At 38.3% G+C, this 23,434-nt stretch overlaps 1 protein-coding gene across 1 annotated transcript in view; it reads left to right on the plus strand.

Annotated features, from left to right (window-relative positions):
* The window catches only part of WDR27 (WD repeat domain 27), a 125,848-nt gene that overhangs the window by 14,367 nt on the left and 88,047 nt on the right, over positions 1-23,434 (plus strand). The window contains exons 9-15 of the mRNA XM_042444018.1: positions 410-521; positions 9,263-9,395; positions 10,497-10,600; positions 11,926-11,993; positions 13,055-13,188; positions 16,071-16,138; positions 20,557-20,635. Of these exons, the coding sequence (XP_042299952.1) occupies positions 410-521; positions 9,263-9,395; positions 10,497-10,600; positions 11,926-11,993; positions 13,055-13,188; positions 16,071-16,138; positions 20,557-20,635 (698 nt within the window). The remainder of the gene's footprint in view (positions 1-409; positions 522-9,262; positions 9,396-10,496; positions 10,601-11,925; positions 11,994-13,054; positions 13,189-16,070; positions 16,139-20,556; positions 20,636-23,434) is intronic.

Raw genomic sequence — 23,434 nt, forward strand, 5'->3', positions numbered from 1 at the left:
TGGAGGAGGAGGTGGTTGGGGGGAGAGAAGGATTTAACATTGGCTTGAGAAGGGAATCACCTCTTTCACACATGCAGATACATGCACGCACGCACGCACACACTCACTCACTCACTCCTGCATCGCAGCTCTTTCAGAATCACTGCCGAGGTGCACGAGGTGGTGCTTCTTTCAGGACCTTTCTAAGCAGTATTACTATATTGACCTGTATATAAGCTGACCCAGGATTGTATGGTCAATTTTTCTGGGCATACTTTTTTGACTTATAGTTGAGTATATATGGTACATTGAGTAGGTTTTGTATCTTCCAACAACTAACCATTGAACTCTGGTGACAGTGCCAGAAATATATTAATTTTTTTTGAAAAATGGATAAAGTAGATGACAGTTACTATATTTTCCCTTTCAGCTGTGGACTTTCAGCTTGACTAATGGGCATCGGTATCGTTGTGTGGCACATATCAACATAAAGAAAGAGAGAGAGAAGTTTTACAACAAAATAAGGAAATCTGTACATTTGGGTAACACAACACTTCCAGAAAACATTTTAAAATATTACATATTTACTATTAAATAGTAAATATACTTTTCAAAAGTAGGTTTTTGATCAATATGGGTTATGTTTGATTGTCATATGCGTTTACAGCAATTTCACTCACATCTACACAGCATTTTGGAAGCAGAGTTCTCAAGCAGATGGATACAGAAGGAAATAATTATTGAGATATCTTGACAGCATGCCATTTATATCACAGTCCTGTGTGTTTCTTCTCATAGTTATCACTGAGTTCTGTTGGGACGTACTCCTATTTAAATGTGAAATCAAGTTTTAAAGGTTAAACTAAGCATTTTCTACTGATCTGAAAAACAAATTGGGAATCAACAGCATTGATTAGCTGACCCTTCAGCATACCATCTGGTATACCCACCTATATCCTTTGTAGGAGAAATGAGGCCATTAGACAGCCATTCATAAGCTGGTCACTTCTACGTGTGGCTGTCTGAAAAGGTCATTTCATCCAAAATGTGGCCACCAGGGTTTTGTTCAGAGCTATCAGAGCAATTGTAATATGGCAGTCATTGGTTAACTAGGCTGATTTATAAATTATTCAATTCAAATGGACTATTTTAATATTTAAGCCCTAAAAAGCATAGGAGCAGGAAAGTTCAGGAATCACTTGTTTACATATGAATCTTCTTGAAAGTTACCTCTGAGGTCTTTGTCTTACACCATTAAAATTTAATGAGTACTGGGACTTCCGGTTGTGATGGCGCCTCGTTAGGACGAACTCCGAGGCAGCTGCGGAGACGTCTTGGCCAAAGCGGTGCCCTGGACCCAGAAAGGGATTTCTGTAAGTCTGGGAAATTGCCCTGACTGTCAGGACAATCAGAGGGGGCTCGACGGAAGACCCTTACTGCTTATGGACTGAGAAATCCTCAGAGTAAGTCCAACCGCTACGTGGGGAAGACTGAAGAATCCATAGCAGGGGTCTGTGAGAGCAATCCACGCTAGTTTATGGCAGGAAGCGATTCGTTCGCACAGAGGCGCCACCAATTTTAGATTCTACTGAGTTATAAAGAGGACTCTTGGATTTAAGGCTCCCAAAGCCCAGTATCATAACAGCTACTTAAACTGCATTGGATTGGGAAAATAAGGAAGAAAGTACCTAGCTAATATTAACTTTTGAACATTTTGGATATATAAAATAATACATTCAGTTGCACAAAGACAATACCCTTGTTAGATCTGAAGGAGCGTTGACGGAGCCTGGAAAAGTCTGAGACTGAATTTGGGACTTTTCATGACTTTGATTTCTTTTACTTTATTTCGCCTGCCTTTTGTCTTGTAAAAGGATACAAACCGAAAGTCTAAGTTGGTTTGAGAAAAGAAAAGAAAGAGTTAACTCTCTGGGTCGGAACACATACCTGGGAAAAGCCAAGGACACACGGGGGAGAAGTCGCGACGGAGGAGGGAACGCAGCAGCGCCAAGGTCTCTGGACGGGAGGGGGAGGAAGGAGTGAAGCGGAAGGAGTGCAGCGGTCAGAGACATCCAGAGAAGACAAGGAGAGACGTGCAAGAGCGGCCCCGGAAGTACAGTTGGAGGACTCAGAAGCATAGAGACGGCGAGAAAGAGTGTCACAGGAAGGGAGAAGGAGGAGGAAGGAAGTGTGCTAGCGGGAGAGCAGTAGAAAGCAGGAAGAAAGAAAGCCAAAGAAAGAAGGGCTTCTGGAGGACTCAAACAAAAGAAGACTCAGCGTGGGAATCAAAGCAAAGACAGAGGGCGACAAGGAGAACAAAGCAATACAAAGCTTCGCGGTAAAGGGGAAAGGAAGGGAGAAGATTTGAGACATTGGGGGTTAGAATTTAAAAGAAAATAACGTAATTTGAGAAATATATAAGAGAGTTATTGTATCATAAGTTAATAGGGAACAAAAGTTACAAGGAATGAAATTGGGAAAACTGTGAAATAGGAGTAGAGATAGATATTGAACTCTAAGTAACAGAGAGAATAAAATATAGATAAAAGGGGGAACATAATAGAAAAGACGTTAAAGTTAAGTGTATTTGGGAAATACAGGGACGTGAGAAGGAAACAAAAAGAGAAGGAAGCGAAAGAAATTGTTCTATTGTTCTATTTTTCTTTTAAAAAAAAAATATAAATAATAATAACTAATAGTAAGTAAGAGGGACAATTAGAAGTGGTATACAGTTCAAAAAAGGGAGAAAATTGTTTATTGTGGCGATTTTATAGGGGGAATAAAGCTCAAAACTATAAATAAGATTTTGGTTGTAAAGGGGGATAGGAAATAATTAATCTGGTGGTATTGAATGTTATTCGATTGAATTCCTAATCCCATAATATTATATTATATTTCTCCTCCTCTCTTACTCATACCTCTCTACTTGGGGTGGTGGAGGGTTGTTTCCTTTATATTTCAAAGAGAGAAAAGAAGAAGGTGATAGGATTAATATGAATACCAGACAACAAACTCAAAAAGCAAATCAGTCAATTCCTAATCAAAGAAAGCTTTCTGTTGATAAACTACAACCCCAAGAAATGAATCAACTTTTGCTGGACAAAATAGAAAGTCTCTCCATAAATCTCTCTGCAAGCTTGGCAAAAGAGATGAACAATTTTAAAAAGGAGATAAAACAAGAGATACGGGCGGATTTAAAGGAAATAAATGAGAAAGTGGACACCCTGATTCAGGACAACCAAAAAATTAAACAGAGGGTTGATATAGTTGAATTTAGAACTGAGAAATTAGAATCGGACTTTGCGAAGCTTCTATTAAAAAGAGAAGAAGAACTGGACGAAAAAGCGGTATGGGAACAAAAGTTAAGAGAAAAATGTTTAAAAATTAGAGGGCTACCAGAAGAACAAAATGAGGATCTGGCGGAAAAACTAATAAAGGAAATCGCTAAATTTCTAAAGAAAGACCCTATTTTTTTCGAGGAAGAGATCGATAAATTATACCGCATAAACTCTTTTGTTGCAAAACAAAAAGGCTGGCCCAGGGATGTAGCAATTTATTTTGTAAGAAAAAGGGTCAGAGATCAGTTTTTAGCAGTACACAATAGTACGCCGTTTAAATATAACAACCTGGAATTAAAAATTTTGAAAGATGTGCCTGGAAGATTATTAAAGAAGAGAAAAGATTACATCACCTTAACTACATTTTTGAGAAAGGAAAGTATACCATACCGCTGGGAGACACCAGAAGGCTTAACCTTCTGGTGGAACCAAAAAAGAATTAAAATACAAACACCGGAACAGGCAAAGGCCTTCCTAAGGAAAACCTCCGTACGCACACAAGAGGGGAATAGCTCTTCGAGCTCAAACACAACAGAAAAGGGAAGAAAGAAGAAGGGAAAAAATGGAAAGGAAGCAAGCAACAATCTACTAGACCCAAGATACAAAGATAACGAAGAAGAGAACGAGGAAGAAGAAGAAGATATAAGAAAGGAGGAAATTCAAGAGTCTGAACAGGGTTGTCTAAACAATTCATTTTTAGATTTACAAGAAATCAACTCAGAAGAAGAGCGGATTAGGAGGGAAGAGGAAAGAGAGGAGGCGGAAAGACAATTTTGACAAATCACCATATTGAGGAAATTCCAACTTTATTACTCTCTTGTTTTTTTTTAAATTGAGAAGTTAATAAATAAATTTGAATAGAATAAATAAAGAAACTTGACCTGTCTGTATGATTTGGAAGATACAGTCCGAAAATGGCAAATCAATTAAAAATATTCTCCTGGAACGTACAGGGATTAAACACACCCCAAAAGAGAAAAAAAATATGTCATTATTTGCACAAACTTAACTTAGATGTGATCTGTCTGCAAGAAACGAGAATCAAAGAAAAAGATAAAAAGCATTTAAGATTCGTTAAGTTAGGTCAGGAATTCATATCAGCTTCTAAAAACAAAAAAAAGGGGGTGGTTATCTATGTAAATACAAAATATGAAGCGAAAGAAATCTATACTGATCCGGAAGGACATTATGTAATAGTAGAACTAAATTGTAGTGAAGAGAAAATATTAGTAGTGGGAGTATATGGAACATTAGAACGAAAAAACAAATTTTATAAAAAACTTAAGAATACAATATTAGGTATAGAATTCGACTCTTTGATAATGCTAGGAGATTGGAACGGGGTAATTGACCCCAAATTGGATAAATTTTCAGAAAAAAAATTGAAAAAACAACAAGGGAAATTACCAAACGAATTTTTTAACATGATGAATAATTTAGTTATAGAAGATGTTTGGAGATGTAAAAATGGATTAAACAAAGATTTCACCTTTTTCTCCAATCCCCATCAATCCTGGTCACGAATAGACATGATTCTAATATCTGTACATATGATCTCAAAAGTAAAAAAAGCAACTATCCTTCCAAGAATTCTTTCAGATCACAGCCCAGTGCAAATAAATTTAGTATTAGGGAATAAAGACCCCAAATGGAGAATAAATAATATATTATTAAAAGATGAGGAATTGATTAAAAAATTAAAACAGAATATTAACTATTATTTTGAAGAAAATCTGGATAAAGGTACAAATGCTCAAATGGTCTGGGACGCGCACAAGGCGGTTATAAGAGGATGGTTGATTAAAAAAGCATCAGAGATTAAAAAGAGTAAGAATGAGAATTTGGAAAAATTAAATGAGGAATTGAGAAAGAGGGAAAAAAAATTGAAAGAGAATCCCAAGGATCAAGAAACTTTAAGTGAGATTAAATTTTTACAAAGTCAAATTTCGAATATAATGGTGGAACAATTGGAGAAGAAAATTAAATTTTCGAAACAAAAATTTTTTGAATTTGCAAATAAACCAGGGAAATTATTAGCCCATTATATAAAAAAAGAGAGAGCAAAACGCACTATAAGAGTGCTGAGAGAAGATGATAACCTTGTGGTTAACCAAAATCAAATTAAAAATTGTTTCTACAAATATTATAAAGAACTCTATAAGAAACCAATGGTCAAGGAGATAAAAATCAATAATTTTATCAAGTCCTTGCAGATTCAAAAAATTACGGAGGAACAAAAAGTAATTTTGAATTCTGACATCACGCCTTGTGAGATTTCCCAGGCCATACGAAAGAGCAAAAATGGGAAAACACCGGGCCCAGACGGCTTCACTAATGAATATTATAAAGCGTGTGAAGAAAGTCTAGTGAAACCCCTGGTGGATGTGATGAATGATTGTCTAAAAGGGAAAATTCCCCCAACATGGATACAATCCGAAACAATACTAATCCCAAAAGAAGATAAAGATTTGACATTAACTAAAAATTATAGGCCGATTACGCTGTTAAATTCTGATTACAAACTTTTTGCCTCAATTCTGGCTGAAAGACTAAAAAAAGTATTAAGTGAATGGATACAATCAGACCAATCGGGTTTTCTCCCTGGTAGAATGATTAAAGATAACATCAGAAGCATTATAAATTTGATAGAAATTCATAGTAAACGAATCGATAAAAAATTGGCTCTATATTTCATTGATGCCGAAAAGGCCTTTGATAACGTGAACTGGGAATATATGATTGAATTATTAAAAAACATAGAAATGGGGACAAATTTCATAACCGCAATAAAAACAATATATGACATGCAAGACACCCGATTTGTAATTAATGGAGAAAGAACGGAAAGATGTGGGCTCTTTAGAGGGGTCAGACAAGGTTGCCCCCTATCCCCATTGCTGTTCATAATAACCCTGGAGACTCTGCTGAATCAAATTAGACAAAATAAAAAAATTGAAGGTTTCAAATTAAATGGGGAGGAGTATAAATTAAAAGCATATGCTGACGACTTGGTTTTAACTATTGCAAATCCCAATGAAAGTATAGATGATTTACTGAAACTACTAAAGAAATTTGGAAAGGTAGCAGGATATAAAATAAATTTTGAAAAGACAAAGATTATTACAATGAACATGAGGAAGGAAGAGATAGAAGAATTGCAAGAAAAATCGGGGTTCCAAATGGTTAAAAAAATTAAATACTTAGGAATTAACATAACGAATAAAAACATTGACTTGTTTAAAAACAATTATGAAAAGATATGGAAAATGATTAAAACAGACCTACAAAATTGGGGAAATAAGAATGTCTCGTGGATTGGTAAAATGGCAATTATCAAAATGACAATACTCCCTAAAATGATCTTCCTTTTTCAGAACATCCCAATAATAAATAAAGATCAGATATTTAAAAAGTGGGAAAAAGACTTGTCGAAATTCATTTGGAGTAACAAAAAACCGAGAATTAAAACTAGCGTATTACAGGATGCCACAGACAAAGGGGGCCTGGCCGTACCAAATCTGAGATGGTATTTCTATGCATGTGCGCTTGATTGGCTTATGGACTGGATAAGATTACAAAATAAAAGGGTAATTAATATGGAAAAATTTGAATTAAAATTTGGTCTTCACGGATACCTCTTCTATGACAAACTAAAATTGGACAAAAACTTTGATAATCATATAATAAGGAAAAATTTATTGAGGATTTGGAACAAGTACAAAAAAATATGGTGTCCGAAACTACCACTCTACACGTCGCCAAACGAAGCTATATACAAAAGAGAGATTCTGAAAAAGGAATACTGGGTGACATATAAGGATTTATTAAAAATAAGAGGGAATGAGATAACGATGAAAACACAGGAAGAGTTGAATAGAGAAGGTCTGTCCTGTAACTGGTTCACCTTTATGCAATTGAAGGAACGTTTCATTGTAGATTTAAAAGAAAGAGGATTTGGTTCGATGGAAATGGGATTAGAAAATATATTGAAATTCCCAAAAAAACGGATCTCAAAATTATATAGTACAATCAGAAAACTGGAATTAGAAAAAGAGACAGTTAAAGATTTTATGTTAAAGTGGGCAAAGGACTGTGAAGAACAAATCCAGTTAGAATCATGGGATAAGCTATGGCAAGTAAGGATAAAATATACTCCATGTGTCCTTTTAAAAGAGAACCTATACAAAATGATGTATAGGTGGCACTTGACACCATTTAAATTAGGGAAAATGTATAAAAATAACAATCAGAAATGTTGGAAATGTAAAACGAATGTGGGGACATACTTACACTGCTGGTGGAAGTGCAAAAAAGTAAGGAAATTTTGGGAAATCATACACGAAGAAATTAAAAAGATGATAGATTTTGAAGCGGGTCTGGATCCAGGACTGTATCTTTTAAATATTTCAGACAAATTAAAATTAGATAAAAATAAAGACAAATTAATATTCTTTTTGATCGTGGCGGCGAGATTGACTCTTGGGAAATACTGGAAGAGTGAAGAAACCCCAAATTTAGATGAATGGAGATTAAAGGTAATGGAAATCTGTGAGATGCAAAAATTAACCACGTTATTAAGTAATGAGACATTAGATAAATATTATGGGGTTTGGAATCCATGGAAGGATTATATAAGAAACACGAAAAGAGAATGTAAATCATACAAGCTCTGATGGAGAAGTGTATAGAGATAAAGGAATATTAAGTGACTGAATGAGTAGAAGTAGAATTGGTGTAAAGAGCGTATCTAAGTACTATTATCATTACTTATAGATCTAATGGGCAATAATTAATTTATACAATGAGAGTTAGTTATAAGTGATAGGAAACGATTGGAGGGACTTTGGGTGTTAGCCTAAGGAAGTGAAAGATAAAATAGGATTGATATAGAATGTAAGTAATGTACATGTCATAAGTGATAAGTAACGGTAATATATTGTTTGTTTTGTGTTCGTTTTGTGTTTTTAATCAATAAAATTTAAAAAATTTAAAAAAAAAAAAAAATTTAATGAGTACTGTACATATGAAAGTTGAGGAAGGTTGTGGTACCCAGTTTAGAAAATGGTCTTCAAAAGGAGGTACTGTATATATCACTCTTCATTTTCCATTTTTAAATTAATGTCCTAAACAGTAAGTTTTTGACATGTATTTTTAAAATAAAGTTTTAGGGCTGCAATCCTGTACAAACATACCTGAGAGTGAGGCCCATTGAACTCAGTGAGACTTAACTATTAGTAGAATGATCAAGGATTACATTATAAATACTATTTTGAACTGGCATTTCTGTTGAGCTTTTCTTCTTTTTAAAGTACTATTTTTTCTGTTAACAAAATCTTATAAGCTACTTTTGATAATATGTTAACGTAGAGGAATACCAATACATAATAATATGGAGGAGTATAGACACTTAGCAGTTTTATGCTAAGTTTTATGAAGCCAATAATAAAAATATCCTAATGCTATATTTGCTGTTACTTATAACATGAAGATAAGAGAATGAATCTCCTTTGTATGTCAGTGAAAGAAATCTTATTCAGCTAACAGCATAATTGTATTTTCTGTTTGCTTCAGCAGTGAGTAAAACTTTAACAAAATCATCTTGTATTCATTGTTCATTATGTTGAAGAACTGCTAACTGGAAGTTGTGTTTTACCACCCCAGTTGTTGTTTCTGCCAGGCAGCTGTGTACTCCCATTTATCTTGAATTCCATGATGCAAACATGGCAAGATGGAGCAGATGACTAGCAAACTGAGCAACATGTCCAAAATTCTTGAACGGGTGCTAAACCTTTTTCTGGTACAGGACAGTTAAAAGAAAACATGGATGCATCTCATTGTAAAATATTAGAAAGCTAATTATAAACTAAATTCTTTTCTTCCTGTTTTTAATTGAATGTCTCTGTCATTCTGTTCTTAATATGATAACAATTGTCTGTTTTTCCCAGATAAGTATAAGAATATATCTGCGTCCTCTTCTTCAAATGATTTAAGAAATGAAGAAGCAGTTGAATCCATCTTTCCAGTTCTCCAAATTGAACACTGTGACAAATCTGCAAATTTAGATGATGAAGAACCCAGGTAGATGAAATAACATTTCATTGACAGCTTGGTATATTATGTTATATAAAAGAGAATTGCAAGCTGTATATAATGTTCTACAGAAGGTAGATTTTAAAAAATGTATTGACCTGTATGGAGGGCATCCAGTTATTTTAAAAATATTAGTATTAAACCAATCAATACAAAAGAAGCTAATTACCAATCATATTAAACATGATTATATAAATAATCTTAAATTTATTTCTGCCTCAGCCATTTCTGGCTGTGCCACTTGGGTCAGGCAAACTGAAGCATTTGTGAGAGGCATCAGATGCTGAGTAGAGGGGTGGGATTAGAAAAGATAGAGCTTTATGTGTCCCTTGATATGCCCTGTACCATCTAAGCCAACCTGCTATCCTTCAGTGTGGTGAATAATGTACTGTCACCAGTCTTGAGATAAGATCTGACTACCATTATGGTTGGTTTAACAATTGGAGTTGTGGATGCGCTAATGCATTGCCTTGCCCTTTGCCTAATGCAACAATAACCATGATTCTGTTGTCAGTGTTGTTAGTGATAGCAGCACAGCTGCAGGAGAAAAATACCTATAGGTGCAGTGATGAGGGAGAAAGAAAGAGAAAGCCAGCACTATCAGAAGATAAAGCTATCCTCTTGCATTCCAAGCTTCTCAAGAACTGACAGGATAGTTTCCTCCTAATAGCAACATCTTTCTCTGACTTCTCCCATTGCTTCTGTGGATCCTGCCAAAATGGCATTATGTTAGTTACAAAACTTCAACAGGATTTGAACCAAATATTTTCATTGGCCCTGATCTAGGCCAATGGCAAACCATGTACCGCTATTCCATTTCACCTTCACTTATTCTCACTTGGTCATTGACTGAACATTTCCCATTTTAAGATGAGGTTTAAGATATGGTTTAATCTACTTGTTGGAGCAGACTGTCTAGGCCAAATGTAAAGAAAAATATCTACTTCTGTGTACACAGTCTCCAGTTTATATTGTAGGTGCTCCTTACATCAACAGTATGAAACTTAAAAGTACCTCATTTTATCAGTGAAGTTGAAAATGTTGATGAGTTTAAAAAACAGATAATCCTCTTTCTCTGTTTTTTCTCAGTTTTTCTTGTGCAAATGCCCGATGTTTATGGATAGGAAGCTCTACTGGTTTATTCATAATTAACATGGCAAACTTTGAATTGGAAGCAGTTCTACATTACAGAGGTATAATTATTTCTTTTTGCAAATTGATTAGTAACCATACTACAGTACAGTGTGCATGTGCATTTTGTGTATAAACACACACAAAAGCATACATCCATACTGTAATCTGAAGTGTGCCTGTTTGTCATGGTTTACAAATCCACGTGCTTGTTGACAGTAGCCAAACATGGTTGGTTATCTAAAGGGGACAAAGGGAAAACTGTAGTGAGGTTTTGGATCCAGACCATCAGCTATTGAACTATTAATTCCTGACAAGGTCAGATCTGATCATTATCTGTTTATTTTGTATGCTATATAAATCCATATACTTTGACCACAGTGTCACCAAACTTGGGATGTTATCTAATGGGACCCAAATGAATACCATATTAAAGTTTTTAAGTTGATTTCTCAGTTACTTTGGGTATCTTTCAAACACTTTGCATTTATGTTGCTCTAGAACACACATTTATACATTAATGTTGACTAAACTTCATATGTAAACTTAAACTGACATCTCAAACATTTTTATGCAAGTCCAAAAATAATGAGTAATATTTGTATTTTATTCCAGAACATTAGTGGTTTTGGTCCATTTTACATAAAGCATAGTGTAAAACACATTTTAAGGGACTGAATTGCTCCTAGAGCCAGTGTGGTATAGTAGTCTGAATATTGGACTAGGAATCCAGTAGACTAGGGTTCAAATCACTGCTTGGCCATAGAAACCTTCTGGATGACCTAGGGCAAGCCATTCTCACTCTCAGAGGAAAGCAATGGCAAACCACCATTGAACAAATCTGGCCAAGAAAATCCCATGATAGATTGGTTGTAGTATTACCATAAGTCAGAAACATCTTGAAGGCACAGAACAACAAAGGCTTTTAGTCAGGCCTCTGTATCATTCAAATCATAAATGAAATTGTAGGTAGGTAACACTGGGTAAATTTCCCCATACATAATAAAAATGTAAAGGCTTTTATTTTAAATTCTCTTTATTTATACAGAGGCCCCTTGGTATCCACTGCAGTTCGGTTCCAGGACACCCTGTGGATACCAAATCTGTGGATGCTCAAGTTCCATTATATACAGTGGCACAGTAAAATGGTGTCCATTATATAAAATGGCAAAATCAAGGTTGGGTTTGAATTTTTTTTTTATTCAAGCCATGGATGGTTGAATCTTTGGATGCAGAATTCATGGATCTATAACCGTAATGTTACAGATTTCTTTCTTCTTACATACTTCAAACTTCATAGCAGTTCTGTTGAAATGGATCTAATATTTAGACATATGATGGTTTCTTATTATATATTTTATTAAGTTGGGTTTTTTTGTATGTAAAGATTTCAGTGCCCTCAGCATTCAGTTTGCTGGATCATGTGCATTAACAAGGAAAGCAGTCAATGGTAAGGTGAGTACCAGTATTAATCTTAAAATATTCAGTTAAAAACTGTAAATGTGGAGAGGTTTTTCATTTTTAAAAAATATAATATATAGATGGCACTATATGCTATCAACAATTTTAAATATTGGTATGATGGCCTAAATCTAGTGGCGGACATTTGCTAGTGGAATTGCTTCCATCTGAAACTGGAAGGGGTGATCTCTACTTCCCAGTGCATTTCACCAGGGCATCCCAAAAACATGGTCTGGATGGCTTAGAAGCCCTTCAGAGCTTCTAATTAAGGGCTTCAGTGGAAAAAGAGGGAAAGAAAATTCCACTACACTGGTACTGTGATGGTTATGATGTAAAACTTCACACCACTGACATGATTTTGTTTTTTGTTCTGTTATACCATTTTTTCAGTATTGTCAATCCTAAAATTGTTATCCAAAGCAGGAATCCTTCCTAACATTGCTGTCTAAGGTCCTTTATCTCAAAATACAAATAATGAAATTCATGGCTTCCCATACACCAGATAAATTTTCTAACACAGAGTGCAGTTGTCTTTCTCTTAACTTTTCTAATGGTGGTTTGGACAGAAAACAGGCAGGAACTGGGAAAGTCTGCAACTCTAGATATGGGATTTAGGTGGCTGACTGAGTGACTGAATTATGGAGGTCAAACAAAGTCATTGGCATTGTGGGATCTCCTAAACTGGAAGATGTAATGAAGTGAAAACTAGCACTACACAGATCTGACAGAATGCCCTTTGAAGATGGTATGACATTCTAAAAGTCACATGCATGATAGCAAAACAATAAAGATGTATTTTGTGAGGGTCCCAAATTTTTCTAGATTTCCCTTTCTTGATGCAGCCCTGCATTCCACATAAATGCTTCAGAGAGATACATATCTGAGTTACAGGTTTTACAAGGGTTCAGAGGGCTGTAGTAGAAAGCAGGGAATGGGCAAATCCTGTTCAATGACCAGCTTTCTGGTCCCTGGCTAAAAGCCACTAATGTTTTGTTGATTGCTATTGTGTTATTTTGATTTGAATGAAGAGATATTTCACAGACACTTTTTTGCAGGTTTGTTGTGTGCTAACTTCAATATTTGGGAATAGAATTGCCTTACTGGAGATTAATGTTGCTGCCCTGTTGAGATCCCAACAAAATGAACTGCTTTTAAGTGGAGAGGGAAAAGGCCTTTCAGTTGTTGCTAGGTAAAGTTTCATTTCATGTCAGTTAAGCTAACATTCTCTTTATTACATATGATTTTTTTTCTCCTGTTTACTACAAAACCTGAGTAACAGGTTAAAATCAAGTCTTACTCTACCGTTAAGCAGTGTGAGTTAACAACCTCAAACAGTAGGTGCTGGGAAGCAGGAGGAGTAGCCCCCTTCCTGCCATTCTTCTAGAGACCCTCTGACAATTCTCCTCTTTTGGAAGACAGCATTGGTGCTGTCACATATCCTATCATGAACCATTTAAATTAGTTTGCTGCCCTTGAATGTTGTAGAGCAGGGGTAGGCAACCTGCGGCCTGCGGGCCGGATGCGGCCCAGCAAGGCCTTGGGACCGGCCCCAGCCCGGTCCTGCCACTGATTGCCGCCGGGGCCTTTGGTGTCTCGCGCGAGGGGCATGGTGGGGCAATTGTCTATAGAAGCCTCAGAAACATGCATTTATCTTAACATTTTTTAAAAAATCAGCAAATTTTTTCGCGTGTCTTCCATTTTTTAATAAAAGTGTCCTCCATTTGAAAAATTTGTCCTACATTTGTCCCGGTTTATTTATTTATTTAATTTTTTAAAAAATATTTAATTATTTGTTTTTTGGCTTCGGCCCCCCAGTTGTCTGAGGGACAGCAACCCGGCCCCCGGCTCAAAAGGGTTGCCTACCCCTGTTGTAGAGGATGCTTGTCCTGTGGCCAATCTTCATGGGGGTGGGGGTGTCATCGTTTCTTGCCCCAGACAAAGCAAATACAATTTTTTTTTCAGGCTACATTTATTTTAGTGCCACTACAGGAGAAGTGATGTTGGGAAATAGATGAGAAATTGGTTTCACTGCACTCAGGTTAAACTTTTTAATACTAATATAAGTTGATGACTAGTAACCTGCTCAGAACTTGCTGTGGACTGCATGTGGATGAGAAATATTTGCGGGGTGGAGGTGGGGTGGGGGGTGGGGAGTAAAAATAGAATGGCTGTTTTATTGACTGTCAAGTATAATTTTTAAAAGGAGAATGGAAAGTCTGTTATTTCTGCACTGTGCACTAGAGTGGTCGAGTATGGGTTAGCTTCTACTAATGCTTCAGAACACAGAGCAAGGAATATTTAGTGCCTTTCTGGATAAAGAAAGGAACCCCTCCCAGTTTCTGTTATGGTCTGCACTGGAAAACAAAGGGGCTAGAAAGACTGCCCCAAAGGGGTGATCTGCAGCTGCCCCTTTCCTGATCAGATCAGGGCTGTGGCTACCTCATGCCACAGCCCCGATCTGGCCTCTGGAGGGTGCAAAAAGGAGCGCAAAAAGTGGCTCCTTTTTGCACCCTCCAAAGGGTGCCATAGCCATGGCAATGTGGCTGTATGGTGCCCCTTCAGTGCTGCATCATCTGGATGCAGCGCCAGAGGTGTGCCATGATGCTGCACACCATCTAGAATGGTGTGTGGCATCATGATGCCCTAGGGGCAGAGTCAGGGCATCCAGCATCTGGACGCTGCACCTTGACTCCACTCACAGGCCAGCACAAAGTGGCGGTCTGTACAGGGCCATAATCACTTGGCAGGTCTGCATTTTCAGCCTGTTTTAGAGTAAAATTTGCTTTTCTGTCTCCTATTCAAGGAAGGAGATTGCACTTTAAAATATGTATAAGTATCTAGCTGAAAACAGAGGCCAGCTATCTCTGAACATATTGGAGGTTCTCTCAAACTCAGATGGCCTACAGACACAGATGAGAAGGAGCTTCAGATTATGCTAGAACTAAGCAAATTGACCTCAGATGCCTGAAAGCCCCACACACCTGGACTGAAGCTGCATCCTCAAGAGCTCAGTTCCTGGAAAGTAATAGGGTACCTGGCATTATTGGAGGGACCCAATAAAGGCAGGAAAATAATATTTCACAGTTGGCTCCACAATTTGTAATGCTACTAGGCTGTCCTCCACTGCAAGAAAAAGCAAACTTGCTTACTGTACTGTACTGCAGAAATAATCCAGTTTGACACCACTTTAACTGCCATGGCTCAATGCTATAGAATTCTGGGAATTGTAGTTGTGGCACTAGAGCTCTCTGACAGAGAAGGCTAAATGTCCCACTAAACTACATTTCCTGGAATTTCATAACATTGAGCAATGTCAGTTAAAGTGATGTCAAATTGGATTATTTATTCAGTTCAGATGCAACCTCCGTCATTTGTTTTTCTGCTTTGGTTATCTACCCAGCCTAAAAGATATTTGCTGTATTGGGAAGGAAAAGCCTAATCCTGGTACCACGCTTACTTTGCTTTGTTTGGATTTTCCAAAGTTCCAAGTTCTTTTTTACTCTTAGTATTAATTAAACAGTGCTTGGTTATCCTGAAACGGGGATGAGTTGCTCTTCTTTGTAGGAAAAGTGTTTAAAATTCACTTGAATTCTTAATTCTCAAAAGAAGGAAGAGCTAATCTGTACTAGACTTTTAGCCATCTACTTTAGACAAAGAGATTTTGTGATAAGTTCAACGTTTCTTTTACAATTCTTCCAGGAGAGGTACAAACTGAAAACTTCCCAGGGAAGGGTGGCCCTAAATTGTGAGAGGTCATTAAAAATGTATCTTCATTCTCCTGCAGTTCTAATCTAGGCATACATTTGTAGTAGACAGGAAAGCATTAGGTACTTTGTGAGAACAACATTCAGTAATTTACACATTATCATCAGAACTTTAGTAGGCTGTGATGTCGGGTATGCCCAGTCTGTATATTTCCCAATACTGGGAGGCTTAGTTTGTCCCAATCCTTTATCCTGAGGAAGTCCTGTGAAGACACTGGTACTGCTCTTATATAAATGAGTTGTGAATTGCAGTGAGAATATCTGTGTATCTAAACATCTAAGCTATATCTGTTATTTGTTGATTTAGGTGTTGCCTCCTATCAACCTCTCCCTTGTGCCTGAAGAAGGAAAAAACCAACCTTGTAAATAAGAAAGGTAAACTCAGTAAAATCTAAATACATTTGGCACTGTCTATATACAGCTATTGGTTTTTGATCAGAAACCTTCTGCTGTTTCTGCTCTGTATATTAACCTTTCAGTTCAAACTTGAAAAACATTTTTTAACTTCAAGGTCATCTGGTGCATCTTTATTTCTTCAAAGGGCATGAGATAACATATGACTTTGTATGTTTACTGGCCAATAGGCAGGAGAATAACCAGCACAGTTAAAAGTCAGGAATTCAAAGAAATTGTCTCTTTTTCCAACCAGGGAGAAAAATCATAATTCTGGAAAGGAGGACCCTTCTACTATCCTTATTTTGCCTGCTATTACCAGCAGATTTCTTTGTGGCTTCTGAGCTCTTCCATTGCTTTATACTTTAAGCCTTTCATTTTAAACTTCCCTTTTCAGTTGCAGTATTCCTGGTCAAGGCCAAGGGAAGTAGGCTCCATATGATGGAGCACTTCACATACTTCCAGAGTGTCTTTTATGCTGTTTTTCAGTCACATGATAGCCCCTGACTCCACTACCCTGCTTCACTTCCCCTTTTGGGGCGGCCTGTTCCCGCCCCTTTCCCCGCCGGATAGGGGCCTCAGCTGCCACAGTGGCAGCCTCTGAGGCCCCAATCCACCGCTTTCCAGGCTGCGGGAAAGCAGCAAAAGTCCGCTTCCCCGTGGCCTGGAAACGGGTGTCCTTGGGGCTTCAAGCCCCAAGGACACCCCAACAGCAGTTACTTCGCCCCTTTCTGTTTTGTGATGCTGGCGCAGCCATGTAAAGGCTGCGTCAGCACCACAAACTCAGGAAGGAGCTCTGTTTGGGAGCTCCTTCCTGCGCCGCGGAAAGGGTGCTCCAGGAGCCCTCGCGCGGTGACAGGACGTCACTTCCCCGCCGCTCCATTTGGAGGCGGCGCGGTTGTGACGTCCCAATGGCGGCACCCATGTAGAATGGGCGCCACCATTTTGTATGTACTAGGTACATACTAGGGTTAGGGCATCCGGAATGGACGCCCTTTCCTAACCCTAGTACGTACCTAGTACGTACTTTTTGCACATCTGGAATGCGCCTCAGTCAGACACACATTCTAGACTTTAGTAGAGCTTCAGAAGAGCTGATTTTAGTAAGCTTAGAGAAGTACTGGGGGGAAGAAAAATGGGAGGTGTCTCAAGAAACCAGGATGGGTGACTAATGAACTTTCAACTGAGCTAAGTTTTAAATGGAACATGTATAAGAAATGGAAAAAGGGGGAAATCACCAAAAAGGAATTCAAACAAATAGCAGGCATGTGTAGGGGTAAAGTCAGAAAAGCTAAATCGCAGAATGAACCCAGGCTTGCTAGAGAGGTTAAGAACAATAAAAAGGGCTTTTTTTTGGATATGTCTACAGCAAAAGGAAGAAGAAGGAAATGGTAGGGCCACTGCATGGAGAAGATGGCAAAATGATAACAGAAGACAGAGAAAAGGCAATACCTTCTTTGCCTCAGTGTTCCCAGAAAAAGCAAAGGGTGCTCAACCTGAGGAAAATGGAGCAGAGGACAGAATAGGGGAAATTCAGCACAGAATAAGTAAAGAGATAATACAGGAATACCTGTTTAATTTAAATGAATATAAGTCTCCAGGACCTGATGATCTACATCCAAGAGTATTAAAAGAACTGGCAAATGTAATATTGGAGCCATTGGCAATAATCTTTGAGAACTCCTGGAGAACAGGAGAAGTCCCTGCAGACTGGAGGAGGGCAAACCTTGTCCCCATCTTCAAAAAGGGAGAAAAAGAGGATCCCAGCAACTATTGTCCAGTTAGTCTGACATCAATACCAGGAAAGATTCTAGAGCAGATCATAAAAAGAGAGTCTGTGAAGATCTAGAAGGCAATTCCATAATTACAAAAAGTCAACACGGGTTTCAGAGAAACAAGTCATGCCAGACAAATCTGATCTCTCTTTTATATATATATAAAATTACCAGCTTGGTAAATGAAGGGAATGCTGTGGATATAGCATATCTTGATTTCAGTAAGGCCTTTGACAAGGTTCCCCATGACATTCTTGCAAACAAGCTTATAAAACTGTTACATGGATTTGTAATTGGTTGACTGGCCGAACCCAAAGGGTGCTCAACAATGGTTCCATTTCATCCTGGAGAGAAGTGACCAGTAGGGTGCCACAGAGTTCTGTCCTGGGTCCAGTGCTATTCAACATCTTTATCAATGACTTGGAGGACAAAATTGGGGGCATACTTATCAAATTTGCAGATGACACCAAATTAGGAGGAGTAGCTAACACCCCAGAGGACAGGATCAAAATTCAAAATGACCTGAATAAACTGGAAAGCTGGGCCGAAGCTAACAAAATGATATTCAACACAGAAAAATATAAGGTACTGCACTTAGGGCAGAAAAACAAAATGCATAGATATAGGATGGGGGACAACTGGCTTAAGGAAACTACGTGTGAAAGAGATCTAGGAGTCCAAGGCCAAAGCAATTTTAGGCTGCATCAATAGAAGTATAGTGTCTAGATCAAGGAAGTAATAATGCCACTTTATTCTGCTTTGGTCACACCCCACCTGGAATATTGTGTCAGTTCTGGGCACCACAATTCAGAAACGATGCTGAAAAACTGGAGCATGTCCAAAGGAGTGCGACTAAAATGGTGAAGGGTCTGGAACGACTTAGGGCGCTGGGAATGTTTTGCCTGGAGAAGAGAAGGTTAAGAGGTGATATGATAGCCCTGTTTAAATATTTGAAGGGATGTCATATTGAGGAGGGAGCAATCTTGTTTTCTGCTGCTCCAGAGAACAGGACCTGGAACAGTGGGTGTAAGCTACAGGAAAAGAGATTCCACCTCAACATTAGAAGGAACTTCCTGACAGTAAGAGCTGTTCGACAGTGGAACACACTCCCTTGGAGAGTGGTGGAGTCTCCTTCTTTGGAGGTGTTTAAACAGAGGCTGGATGGCCATCTGTTGGGGATGCTTTGATTGAGAGGTCCTGCATGGCAGAGGAATGGACTGGGTGGCCCTTGTGGTCTCTTCCAACTTTACGATTCTATGATTCTCGCTAGGGAGATAAGGTTGTGTGAAAAGGCTACTTTGATGCTGTATTGCACTAACAACATGGTCAAACTATCCACTTCCTTACCACACTGGCAGGAAAGAATCAGTACAGTGGTACCTCGGGTTACGAAATTAATTCGTTCCGCGGCTAATTTCGTAACCCGAAAAACCTTCGTAAGCCGAATTGCCATAGGCGCTAATGGAAAAAATAGCTCTCTGCTGCCCTCCGGTGGCGGCCTTTCCATTTAAAACAGCGCCGGGGTTTTTTCGTAACCCGAAAAAACCTTCGTAAGCCGAAACAATAAATCCCTATGGGATTTTTTCGTATCCCGAAAAATTCGTAAGCTGGGTAATTCGTATCCCGGGGTACCACTGTATAACCAGCTGCTAGCTAGTTGTACTGTGATGCAAACATACTTCCCGCAGTAGCCAAGTCCAGGAAGCTGTTTTTACTACCTGTGAATCTGTCTTCAGATAGATTTTTGCATGTTTTCGATTGGACACACTCTGGGGTTTCTGTTACTGTTGCTCAAGTCTCTATCAGACTTGTTTCACTGCTGCTAGCTCCTTAGAAAATCAGGGGGGTGGTTTATCTCTGCTTCATGAGAAGCAGCAATTGTGTCTACTACCATGTTATTTTGACAGGATCATCTGCCAAGACAGCAAGAAACTTCCCAAGAGTCATCAGGAATCCATCCAAATCCTTGAGCTTCCTGCAGCAGACCATCTTCATGGCCTGCCCCAGGAAGACCACCAACCCCTGGAGAGGCTCTGAGTGCCATCCATTCTAAACCTGAACAAGAAATGATCTGTCTATGACAATAGAACAGTATCCCCCTCTATCCTGTCTAACTTGAATGGCTGTTCACTGAATACTGTTACTTCCTTCTCTTTGTTAGTAACACATCTCTTCTCCTCACAAGAGTGGTCAATTATTTATTTCAATAAGGCAGTGTCAGTAAGCAGTCAAGGATTTCTTTCCTGCTAGATAGGCCCTTGTGCCCTGCCTTGAAGTTGCTCCCCTAACAGGTGAGCCTTCTTTATGCCAACCTTTTCGTTGGTGACCTTATTGGTAGCGGACCTTCCCCTGCAGTAGTCCAATTTTTATTCCCCATCTAACTCAGTCTAACCGGGGTACCTATTGTAGGATGCTGGCTGGGCCTCAGTCCTTCAAAGAGACAACGCTGCTCTGATGGAAGAGTCCCAGAGGAAAGGAAAAGGTGGCAGATGTAATCTGGAGTAGCTGGCAAACTCCCTCTCCTTCACTCCCAGATGGTCTTTGGATTGTTAAATATATTTATTCACTAATTTAATGGTTACAGTGTTCATTTTCATGCTTACTACTGATTTTTCTTAAACTCAGATATGAAGAACTCAATAAAAGACCAGCCACTGGTATTCCATAACAAAATTAAATCATCAGGTTACACGTCAGCACCACAGTGAGTACTGACTTTGATGGTAAAGTTATTTCAAGTATTTTTCAGTAATAGCTTTCTTTTCATTTTATTGCAAAAAGTAGATATCTTTATGTGTTACAAAACTATATGGGATGCATTGAAAAGGTGTAGAACAGTTTACTTGCGTTCTTCTAAGACAAAGGACTAAAAAATTCACTAAATGTCAAAACCTCTGGGAAAATTATTGGAAAATGGAACACAGATGGTATTTAACGCTGAGTAAGATAACAAAAATTTACAAAACAGGCCCGGGTCTGTGTTGGAAATGTGAAAAGACACCAGGAACTTGGTTCCATGTTTGGTGGAAATGCCCAAAACTAAAGTTGTACTGGAAAAACATACACAGAGAAATTGAACGCATTTTTCAACTGAATTTTGAAATGAGACCAGAAATGTATTTACTGAATATGTTAGATAAAGCTCCTGCGCAAATCAAAATTAAACATGAGAGAACAATACTATATTTAATAACTGCCGCCAGAATTATATTAGCTCAATATTGGGAAAGCCAAATAATACCTGATTTGGATCTTTGGTGGGCAAAAAACCATGAATTTCGAGAGATGGACATTCTCACTGGCCGTTTATCTAATAAAGACACTACACTTATAGAGGAAGAGTGGGACCAGATAATGAAAAATTGCAGGTAAGAGACATAAGAATGCAGACACGATAACCTATAAGCAACTTATTTGTAATATAACATTTAAGAAATTGTACTATTTGGGGGAATATACTTTGAGGTAACAGGAAGTAAAAAGAGAAACTGATATATAAAAAAGAGAATATTGAAATGTATGGGTATAGTGTTTGGGAATTGTTTTTAAAGTGATTTTGGAAGTACTGATTTGTGAACTTCAATATATTTTCTGATACTATGTAGTAACTTGAAGCTTTTTTGTTGTTTTTGTATATAAAATGCTTTTATAAATAAAAAAATAGTGAAAAAAAGGTGTAGAACAGTTTAAAAGTATTTGGAAGAAAAGAAGAAAAGAAATGCCAGTTTTGGGAATTGGCACATTTCCTATAATACAGCCCATCCTTTCCTTACGCGGGTATCCGTTCTGGACCCCCCCCCCCAATAAGAGGAATTCCGCATATGCTCAAGCCCCATTTAAATAAATGAGGTCCGTGCACACGGTGGTGTGGAGGTGCGTGTGCACCAAGGGCACGTGCACCATTATCCCCTATGGGGTGCACTGCCCCTTTTCCTAGTGAGGCTTTCAGCGTATACTGAAAGCCGCATAAGGTACCCCTGCATGTGACGTGGGCGCACTGTAATTTCCTGTTTGTCAAAATTTTAAATGGATTTATACAGGGCTTTGTGTATACTATGCTAAATAAAAGTTAACATTTTCAGCTCAGTCTGTTTAAATTCTGTTTCAAAACAACTGAATTCTATAAATTAAGCAAAATCTCTATAGCTGCATAATTTCTTTGGGTTTGGTCAGTTATGGATAGAGTCAGAAAATACTGTAGGTAACTGACTTATTAAGTCCTCCTTTTAAACACATCCACACTTCTGCCTTTTGAGATTCAGCAACCACTACCTACAGAATACACTATTAATCATAACTTCGCAACCAAAAAGGTCCAAACATTTTTTTTAAAGGAAAGTTGAGATTTTATGTCCAGCACTATGTTCTGCACATTCTCAAGCATGCAGAGAAGCGATCCACAAAGAACTGGGTTATATCTTCATGCACCATCAGAGGTCATCTAATTATCAGTTATTACCCTTGACTCCACTTCTTCCTCTAGTTTTTTTCAGTCCTGCCTTGACAGCTAGATGCTATCATTTCACTACTACTTTAAACTTACTTTATATTTCCTTACTCATTCCTCTCCTATACATCTGACTCTTTTTCCATTAAAAAGTAAACGAACACTGGCCTCCCATTTTTTACTCTCTGCCTGCTTTTCTGTATAATTTAGATGTTGTAATGTACAGAATAGTTACTTCAGAGACTCCTTTAAATGTTCTATCTTTTAGAGCAGTGCTCAAGGATTCTTGAACTCAGTAGACTGCATCCAAAAGTTCATTCAAGGGGTGGTGGGGGAGTGCATCTAAGGAAGCTGTCTCTGTTCTGAACAAATGTCTGTGGTCATTAATGGACTGGATGTGGGCAAACAAATTGAAACTTAATCGATACAAGACAGAGGTGCTCCTGGTCAGTCAAAAAACATATCAGGGAATAGGGATTTTACCTGTACTGGATGGGGTTACACTCTCCCTGAAGTCTCATGTTCGCAACATGGGTGTTTTCTTGGACTCAACTCTGAACCTGGATGCCCAGGTTTCAGCAGTGGTATGAAGTACATTTGAACAGTTAAAACTAGTGCATCAGGTGCACCCATTCCTTAAGACATCGATCTGGCTACAATGAGACATTTCTTGATTATATCCTGTTTGGACTACTATAATAATAAATAATAATAAATTTATTATTTTTATACCGCCCTTCCATAGATCAGGGCGGTTCACAGCAAATATCAATAAAACAATTAAGAATACATAAAAACACCCCTCTCTCACTGACCCCTCCCCCCTGGTAAAAAGCCACCACAGCGGCAAGACAGTCCTCCGCAGTTCTGGGGAGCTTCTTCCCAGGTGACATGGGGGGGGGGGGGCAGCGGCAGAAGTAGTCCTCCACCAGCTCTCAGGCAGTCCCCGATGTTGCTGGGTCTGCCTGATGGCTCCCTCTGAGGCCGAGATGACAGTTGAAGAGGGAGGGGCCTCTTCCTTCAGGCAGTCCTCGATGTTGCTGGGTCTGCCTGATG

This window comes from Sceloporus undulatus, chromosome 1 (assembly GCF_019175285.1).
Source record: "Sceloporus undulatus isolate JIND9_A2432 ecotype Alabama chromosome 1, SceUnd_v1.1, whole genome shotgun sequence".
Taxonomy (NCBI): domain Eukaryota; kingdom Metazoa; phylum Chordata; class Lepidosauria; order Squamata; family Phrynosomatidae; genus Sceloporus; species Sceloporus undulatus.